The sequence below is a fragment of the Podarcis filfolensis genome (genome assembly GCF_964270895.1).
Source record: "Podarcis filfolensis genome assembly, chromosome: 4".
Taxonomy (NCBI): Eukaryota; Metazoa; Chordata; class Lepidosauria; order Squamata; family Lacertidae; genus Podarcis; species Podarcis filfolensis.
Genome location: NC_139607.1, coordinates 79,810,300 through 79,820,174, shown reverse-complemented (window position 1 = coordinate 79,820,174; position 9,875 = coordinate 79,810,300). Strand labels below are relative to the sequence as shown.

General features: G+C 46.9%; 1 protein-coding gene across 10 annotated transcripts in view; it reads right to left on the bottom strand.

Moving 5' to 3' along the window:
• Positions 1-4,968: 4,968 nt before the first annotated feature.
• The window catches only part of ATP8A2 (ATPase phospholipid transporting 8A2), a 325,405-nt gene continuing 320,498 nt past the window's right edge, over positions 4,969-9,875 (bottom strand). For all 10 annotated transcript variants that reach the window (XM_083609007.1, XM_083609009.1, XM_083609010.1 and 7 more), the window contains 2 exons: positions 9,339-9,430; positions 4,969-5,620 (listed from right to left, as the gene is read on the bottom strand). In XM_083609007.1, coding sequence (XP_083465133.1) covers positions 5,523-5,620; positions 9,339-9,430 — 190 coding nt within the window. In that variant the 3' untranslated portion in view covers positions 4,969-5,522. The remainder of the gene's footprint in view (positions 5,621-9,338; positions 9,431-9,875) is intronic.

Here is a 9,875-nt window from a genome sequence, read left to right as displayed (position 1 = left end):
CAAGCAGAAACCTTATCTTATTCTGCTTTGCTACCCTGTTGAGCTGAGAACCATTTTCTGCAACATTTTCAAAGGTGACTCTCAGCCAATGGATGTGGAATATGTTTGTACAAGGGTTTGATTTCCCGATAATGTGGCCAGGATGCGCTCTCTCTGTCTCGTTCACGATTGGCTTGTTCACTAAGACAAGAAGTCAAGGAAGGCGATGATAGGATAGGTTTGTGTTTGGAATGATTTCAGGGGACGTGAAGAATGCCAGGTCATGACCTGGGCGGGTTTTACAGGATTAACCCAGATCCAGATTAAGGTCTCCTCCCATGCTGACAAAGGTTTGACCTGCCGGGCCTAATGTCACATACTATATAGCCGCATGACAAGAACTGAGTGTAATTTCAGTTGAGCATGCACCTAACACAAGTATCTCACTAGTTACTCTGCAGAGAGCTTGAATGTGACACTGGCTGACCTCAGTTTAGAGACAGGTCAGAATGACAGCCCCCACCCCCATCGCCTCTGGTAGGAAAATAAATCTTGTCAATAGACAGCCCCTCCTTCCCAACCCTGCTCACTTTGCCTGATTAAGCAAATAACTGGGGCAGGATGGAGAAAGTACTTTTTAAGAGAGTTGGAAAGGGCTTGAGAGAGGGGCCACATTGCTTCCGATTGCCCATACACTTACTGTATTTTTCCGTGTATAAGACTTAGATTTTTTTCCCTTTAAAAATAATGTCAAAAATTAGGGGGCGTCTTATACTCTGGGCCATCTCCCCCCCATTTTCTTAAATCTGAGTCCCCTAAAATAGAGGGCATCTTATACATGGAGGCATCTTATAGATGGAAAAATATGGTATACTGTATTTCTTTGGTGCCACTGGTCAAACAGGTTTTCCATGCGTAACACAGAAGCAAGCCATTGGGCTACAAATCATGAGTTCTCACCTCTGCCACCAACACACAAGGTAGGATGCTGCATCTCAGCCTCAGCTGCAATATGGGGGATGATGATAATAATAAATAATTTATTATTTATACCCTGCCCATCTGGCTGGGATGATAATAATACTGACCTTCTCTAATGAACATAGGTAATTGTCTTGTACTGAGCCAGACCATTTGTCCACCTGGCACTACACTGACTGGCAGTGGCTCTTGGGGATGTTAGGCAGGAGCCTTTCCCAGTCCTGCCTGGGGGTGTCAGAGACTGGAGCTGGGACATTCTGCATGCAGCACGTGTGCTTCACCCCTGACCTCGCAGGGTTGCTGTGACAAGATACATCATGTGAAATACTCTGAAAAATCAACAGCACCATTCAAAAGCTAAATATCATTAAAATCGGAATCAGCGTTGTTATTGAAGAAACAAAATAGAAAGCCCTGCATGTCCTACATACCAGAGACAAGCAGAGATCCTTGTTTCACTGCCTTCAGCTATCCTCTGCCTCCAGTTTGAGTAAAATAATTTCTTTCTGTGCTATTCCTCTTTCTCACACACCCTTGTCTCACTCTATGAGCCAGAAATGCTCATCGTATCCAGTCTACTTTAATGAAAGGGGGAGGGGGCTATTGTATTTAAGAATATTGCTTGGAAATAGCTGAGTATCTGGAATTGGTTGTAGATCAGCTTTCTGCAACGTGGTATTTGGGCCTACAGCTGCCTTCAGTCCTACCCAGCATGGCCAATGGTCTGAGAGGATGGGAGTCGTAATCCGAAACACCTGGAAGTCGCCAAGTTGGCAGAGGCTCTCTTAGATTTTAGGTGCTCATCTGGTGTTGTGCTTTCCCTTGTAGAAAGCGAAATCTACTAATGGGGAACTGGCCCCACCTTGGCATGGGTCCTCAGCGTGCCCTCCTCCCATGAGTGATGGGTACCCGCATCTCCCCTCCCCCCCCCATGCTCCATCCTCCAAGCATCTCTTATCTGCAGATGGGCAATGTGGATGGAGGCAGCAGAAGTGGCCAACCACACTGCCTGGTGCCACCAGGCCTGCAGTCTCCATGCTGACTTAGGGCATGAGTCAGCCAAAGCTTAGCTGCATTTAAATCTTGTCCACCTCAACTGCAAAATCATTCTCTGCATGCACTGAAATTAGTGGGGCTTTACAACGCTTGATCTTTGCTGGCTCGCAGGCCCCTGATTCAGGGATGGCAAACTTGTGTCTCTCTAGATGTTGTTAGACTACAACTCTCATCGTCCCTTAGCACTAATTAGAGAATAAAAGACTCATAAGCTATTCCATAAATCAGAAAATGCTAGAGTGATTCTGAAGTGTGAGTCTATGAAGCGCTACTCAGAAGCAAGTCCCAATGAGTTCAATAGGAAGTCCTAGTTAGCTTGTTTCCACCTTGACCAGATTGCTCACTTCCCTTGGAATCTTCGTCACGCTGCTTCTCCTCGTCGTACGCTTACAAAAACACATGGAAACACAATCTCACACTCACATTTGGCCCCTTGACATCCACAACTATTGGCAATTTTTCTTTCAACTTTCCCTTTTTGCATAAATGTGTCTGTCTCCCTCCTTCTCCCCTGCCCCATTAGCAATGCAAACTAGCAGGATGGAGAGGTTTCTACCTCCCCCCTCCATTTATGGTTGAAGCGAAACCATGCAGAAGGCTGCTGGATCATTAAGTTCTGCGTTCCATGTGGGGAGGGGAGGCCAGAGGTGGCACCAAGAAGGGACTGGATGGTGGCACTCAAGCACTGAAATTCATCCTTTCGAATGATTCGGCCAGGGAGGGAGCCAAGAGGCTGTTTTCCTTTGGCTTGATGAGTATAAATATTCATATGCGGATAGCTTTTCGGATACACTTAAATCAATATTTAAGCTCCAGAGGGCGGTCAAGGAAAGGGCAAAAACAAACCCCAAGCCAGCATTTTAAGGGCCTATGCACAGCGCATGGGGTAACCGAGAAATGTGGCTCAAGACAAGCAACAGTGTTTACATTATGCTATTCAGAAAAGTGGTCTGGCTACAAGAATGAATAAGGATTGTTTGAAAAACAGCACTGGGCGAATCCAAGGGCTCGTGCTTCTTCCAGGACCTGTTGCCCTCTAGATGCTGTTGGACTCAAACTCCCAGCCAGAATGGCCAATGGATTTAGGGGTGATGGGAACAGCAACAGAGGTTCCCCACTCCTGCTCTAGAAGAAGACTGGATGGGGAATCCAGAAAGCGAGACAATCAACAAAGCAAGAGTTCTCTGCGTTTCTTGTCATTTCAGAAACACACTTGGAAACCAAAATGCAAGAGCTGTGGGAACTCGCCTCTGGTGGCCCGGTGAACCAGTGCTTTGCCAACTGTAATGCTAACTAGGCATGTCAATGTTTCCCTCCCCCTCTGGCAGGGGGCGTTCTGTGCTTTTGACAGCTGCACAACATAGGGAAATCTGGCCCGTCCCCCCCAATTACTACCTCCTTTGCTGAATTTCTCCCTGTGGTCCCGCTGTTAAAGCACAGGAGCCCTGCTAGAAAAAAAGCTGGCAACCTTAAAGCCAATGCTGTTTGTAAGATATAATCTCTGGCTATTTGTGAAAAATATTTCCCTGAAGTAGCTATGCCAGGATGGAGATTTTATTGCTCAAGATTTTCTTGAGCCATTTCTCTTAGTGCTGAACAGAAAATGAGAAACTTAGGTCAGCATCAGGTTCATTCGTATCTGATTTTTCTGATCCTTTGTACATTTCCTCTACCCACCTTTCTTTCTTTCTTTCTTTCTTTCTTTCTTTCTTTCTTTCTTTCTTTCTTGGAGATCCTTTCTCTTCACAACAAGCCTAATCACAGGGTTGTTGTGAGGACAGAACCATGTATGCTGCCCTCAGTTCCTTGGAGGAAAAGAGGTACCTAAACGTAATAACAAATAAAGGATCTGCAATATTTTACCAATCTGGTGGAGAAAAGATTCTGCTGCAGGGAGCATAGGTTCGTCCAAAATGGGCTCTTGCTCCCCTCTCCTCCCAGAAGTGCTCATTGGTTCTACAAGCAGAGGATGTTAAGGCACCAGCTGTTTGGACCTTTTCAGAAAGGCCAGTATGAAGAGCGCGAGCAAAGCGGAACAAAATGCTGAAATCCACGGCTGCCTACACAGCATACATCTGTGGCACATTTAAAGCATGTAGCTTCCCCAAAAGAACCCTGGGAACTGTAGTTTACCCCACACAGGGTTACAATTCCTGGAACCCTTAACCAACAATAGTTCCCAGGATCCTCTGCAGGGGGCGGGGCACAAGTCATGTGCTTTAAATGTATGGCATGTATCTAGCCCACACTTTGAAAGCTGGGTTGTTCCCTCTGCGCTCTTTGCATATGATGGGAGAACATTTCTGTGGATCGCAGGAAATATATGCAGAGCAACTAGAATTGCTGGTGCTTTGGGTGTCCAGAGAAAAGGCTGCATTCTAAACTGCTGTTTCGAGCTGCCTCTTGAGCAGAATGCCATGCAAACATCACCCACGTCCCTCCATGCAGACGACCAGGGTGATGGATAGATATTGCAGCACAAGGGGGATTCTGTAGGTGTGCATACACACAGCAATGGAGCTAGCCGATCGGGCGCCCAGGTGTGAGCCACCTGTGGGGACAGGCGAGCCGGGCAGGGTGCTCTGGCTGGGGCCTGCATGGAGTCTGCCTGCCGCCTCCCCTCCACAGATGCCCTCCAGATGAGGATGCAGCGGTGGGCGGACGCGAGCCCCATGCCACCCTTTTGGCCGGCTCGGTGCCTGCATGTGCCCAAGCCACCATGTCACTCCCAGGAGAGACTTGTGGCTCGGGCATGCTGCAGGCCCTACGGTAAGTGGTGGCCCCTCCCCACCACACTAAGCTGCCGCGTACATAGCCAATGTCTCTGCATCCTATTTTATATGATGCTGGCTTGTATCTCTGGGTGCTTATTCCTCCTGAAGAAAGCTGGCCACGTTTGTTGCTGGGGCCATCGTTCCTGCCCTCCCGCACTCTCTCTCTCTCCATGATGCATTTGTTTTCCTGGCCTCCCAGCTCTCTCGGCGAGCCTTTCAGCCAAATAAACAGTGAACATTACAAAGGTTTCATACATGCACCCTTTGCGCGCTTGGATCTGGGCATGGCAAAACAGGAAATGCCAGCGCTCCTATCCAAATTTGGCTGATCTCTCACAGAACATACAACCTCTGTTACTTCTTTCCCCAGAACTACTACTTCTCCCCACCCCCACCCCTCCGCTTCCCTTTCTTTTTAAAACCGCGGCAAAAACAAAATGGTTTTCAATTTCACACCTCGTGGAGCAGAGCCAAACTGCTGCATAAACAAGGTAAACAAAAGTGAGGCAGAGCAAGTCAGCCGGCTTCAGATGAGGGATTTGCCCTACGATGCGTGCTCAAGGTCTGCGAGAAGCGTACATAGCAAACTCGTTGGCTAAGGCCACAGTAAAAAGGGTTTTCTTTTCTGGTGTTTACGCTGCTGTTGCCAACCTTAGTCGAGGATGTATTAACAGTGGACGCATTGATCCCGATCTTATTACTCCAGCCACCAGCCGAGCCAAAGGACCGCCGTTATTCGACGCCAGGTCTCTGTTTCGTCGTGTCGTAGGATCGGACGACTTGAGACTGGGAAACGACCCCGTGCTCCTCTTGAGAAAACGCATACCCGTCTGGAGAAGAAGAGAAGAGGAATCAATGAAAGAACATGCCTTGTCAATAGTTAAAAGAAAGTGCCATAATGGTGGAATAGTAAGAACAGTTCCATCACCACCGTCTTCCTGCCTTCCTTCCAGAACCAGGACTCAAGGAGGCTCACAGAAATCAAGACAGGCATGAATAAAACCCAGAAAGCTAAACGTGAACAGAAGACAATAGGCAGAAAGGATCAATAGTTAAAACAGTAGAGCGGGAATGGGCCTGTGATACCTAGGTTCACACCACTTAGATGTAGATGGCTTTAAAAGAGGATTGGACAGATTCATGGAGGCTAAGGCAATTAATGGTACTTGCCACGACAACCATGCTCTGCAGCACATGGGATAGGGCACCCTGTGGATGATCATGAATAAAGCCCTAATAAAGTTGATACTCCAAGGGTAGACAATCTGCTGCCCTCCAGTGATGTATTGTGGACTACAACTCCCATCATCCCCGGCTACTGTCAGTGCTGGCTGGGGCTGATGGGAGTTGTAGCCTGCAATATCCAGAAGGCACCAGTCTATACTACTGTAAAGAAACCATGTGCTGGAAGCAAGAGGGACATGCTTTTCACAATGGGAAACTTAAGAGCTGAAGCCCGTAGACTGAGCCCTCCTCCACTCCGCCCCCCAAATTTGACCGGGATTCCACCAGATACAGCACTTAGCATGATGTTTAATCCAGCTCTGCCTTTCACTACCACCAGAGAAACAAAGAAAAACTGTTGGCATATATTTCTGTCTTCCCCATCTCCTTTACATGTGACCCAAAAGTTGACTAATTGCACATTTCCGCTATCTTTAGAAACCAAACAATGAAAGATTCCATCTCTGGCTTTACAATAGAGCCATTGAAAGCTTGAACGTCTCCCCAACTCTCCTCCCCCCTTTTAAAAGCCGCACCTATTATTCCATTCTCTGGAACAAGCCACCCATTGTTCGGAGCATGTACAGCTGCCCAGGAGTGCAAGAGCAGTGTCACAGAGGCTCTGGCATAACACAGGTCCCAAATTCTCAGCCTCTTCAATCATCTGAGACTTGAGGAGGATTTAGAAGTTATCTGATGGCGTGTGGGAAGTAAGGCTTGCAATATTGTGAAACTATAGGTTTTCCCATTTTCTGGAGGATATCAGTGCAGAAGTATTAGAAGCATATTGCTGTTAGCTTGGATACCCTTCTGGGTGAGAGATTACAATTCAAGTTTATCTCCCATTTAAGGAGATATGTTAGTATGGCCCTTCTCAGTACAGCTACCTGATCATTTTGTTAGTGTTTCCATTGGGTGAGGTGCAGCAGGTACCCAGAAGCAGCTCATCAGGTAGGGCAGAGCTGCTAGGGTAACTTCCTGGCAGGGCAGTTGTTCCTGCATACCAAGGGAGGGGAGAGGCAGAGGGGAGGTCAGCACAGTGTGAAAGTCTTGTGCTCCTGCTACTGGTGTGTTTGCACCACACTGACCTCCATAGGAAGGAGTATAGGAAGATGCCTTCTATATGGAATCAGAACATTGGCCCCTTTAGCAGCAGCTCTCCAGGGTTCCAGAGGGCAAACATTGCCAACCCAACCTGAAGATGTTAGGGATTGAACCTGGGACCCTCTGCATGCAAATCAGATGCTCTATCATTGAGCTAAAGCCCTTAAACAACCCATATTCTATATTTTCTCTGCAATTCAATGGGGACGATAGTCTTTTACCTGCTAAATCAAGCAATCTGATTTGGTAACAGACCATTTTTGTACTACTATACAATACACATTTCTTTGTTGCATGAACTGCACTGCTAATTATTATTGGGCACCCAACCCTTTCCCTGCTTCTTTTCCTGGTGTGCTGTTTAACAGTATCTATTGATAAGGGATGACAGAAGTTGTAGAGGATAATGGATCAGCCCCCTTTTAAAGTCTTAAAAATACAGTGAAAATTTATGCTCATGAGAAAAACAGGTGGGTGAGGATTGCAGCAAAGCCTAACTGGCCCAGCTCATTTAACGCTTAATCATTAGTATTTATGGGGGACATGCTAGCAGAGGTAAAATTTATTTTAGTACCCTCTTCTTATTTCCTGTGGCTTATCAACCTGTTAAAAGCTCGGGGATGCCTTCAACGGTGTGCACAGCCTCATAGATCACACCTGACAGTACAAGCTTTCTTCTTGTGTGTGCCAGAACATTCTTTTTCTTCACACTTTTGTTCTGGAGGGTCAAACAGCCTCTCACATTCAGAGCGTGTCTGAAGGGGAAGGACATTTCATTGTTTTCACCTGCTTTTCAAACGATGCAACTCTGGAACCAGTCCAAAGCCTAAGGGTGCAAATCGGCAATGATTTACATCTCTGAACCCTGCACAAAAAAATAACCTCTAAATGGGAAATTCCCTAAACAGGATGGACATAAGAACAGCCTTATATGATGACACCAATGGTGGTCTGCATAGTCAGGGAGCCCATTTCCAAGTGTGGCAATAAATTCCCTCCCAATAAAGAGAGCAAAAACCAGTGTCCCATATATACGTGTTTGGCAATGAGGATGCCCAAGGCCACAACGTTGGGGACCCCAGGTCTGTAACATGGATGGGGAACATGTGGCCCTCCAGGTGTTGTTGGCCAAAGCTCAGGCATGATGGGAGCTGTAGTCCAGCAATATTCCCAGGCCTGCCCTAGACTCCCTGAGGTTGAACAGGGAACAACACACTTGCAGAGTATTCTCTGTGTGCATACCTGACCAATGAGGTCATAGGCTGGAAGGAGGTATCTTGCAAGCACCTTAAACTAGATATTCCTGAGCTGAACAAACCTCCAAATACTTAAGAGCCACCCAAACAAAATGAATAACTGGCGGCAGCTGGCAGGGAGGGGGTGCTACCATGCTGCTGGCCTCCCCAGCAGTGGCATCGCTGTGTGTACCAGGAGGGAGAAAGTGAGGAGGTCAGTATGGTGCAGAGCCAACCTTGCACTCCCATCTTTGTGTGTGGATCTCCCCACGACCTCGCCCTCACTATAAGGGCAGAGGTACCCCTGATAGGAAGTCAGCTGTTTGGTCTGTGTCCCCCCCCAGCCACCCCCCCCCAGTGAAAAAGCACAACAGTATATACTCTGGGCAGGGGGTGAGTTATGCTGCAAAACACCCCCAAACTGCGCACCATTTGATGCTGAAACAATATGTATAAAGGTAAACCTTACTGCATGCCAATGAGCGCACTGAGGAAGCAAATAGTGCAATGATGTTGCCACAGGGTCAGGCTGAATAAAAGGTTACGCAGAAAGCTGTGTGACTCTGCCCTTCAATGGCAGCGTTAAAATATCATTTTTGATTATTTTAAACTTCAGCTGGCATCTCTTTGAAATACAGTTTAAAGGAGCGATCGTACTGTAATACGTTTCTCCTGGGCCTTGGGTGTTGGTGGGATATGGAGGAATGGAAGTTTTTGCAAATGTCTGAGGATATTTGAAATCTTGGGAAAGGCACATACTCTAATTCCAGTTCCAAATAGGAGTGTCACTGTCAACCACTTTGCTTCTCTGTCGGATCATCTCTCCCTAGCCCTCATTTTGCAAAAGGTACAAGCTACTCATTAGAGCATAGTGCACCGCTCTCTGCTTTCCATTCATTTCTACAGGCTTCGGATGGGAGTTGCATGCCAACCCAACCCTGCCCGTTCTTCCTGCAGCATTTCAGGACTGAGTTCTATTACTTACGTGAGACACCTTGCTGGACAGAATGAGCACGGAAGAGACTTGGAGGGGTTTTTCTGCCAAGCCTTTTCAACAAGTGGTCCCGTTCGTTCATGCTGCAAGAAGAAAGAACAAACCCAGTGAGACGTTTACGACATGAACCATTAAATGGCCTCTTTTAAAATCAAAGAAGAAAACAAGATGTGGACACAACAGTGATGGTGCAGGATCTATATAGCTTCTCCCGATACCTTTCAAGTGTAAACAAGCAACCAGCCAATTCTAATGTGCTCATGGCAGTGAGCCACCGTTGTTTAGAGAACATACATATTCCAAGTTAGTTGGAAGGTTCTATAAACTTTCATTGCACGGCATGCAAACTTCCTTAGGGTCACAACTGCTGCAGAGAGAAAGGGCAACATGATGTTATGTAGGATATGTTAAACTGTTCTATTCAGAAGTACCGGTCTTGGAATATTTCCAGATTTTTTTTTAAAAGTGAAATCACTGGTCCATTGAGCTCAGTATTGTCTGCACCGATTTGGAGTGGCTGTCAAGGGT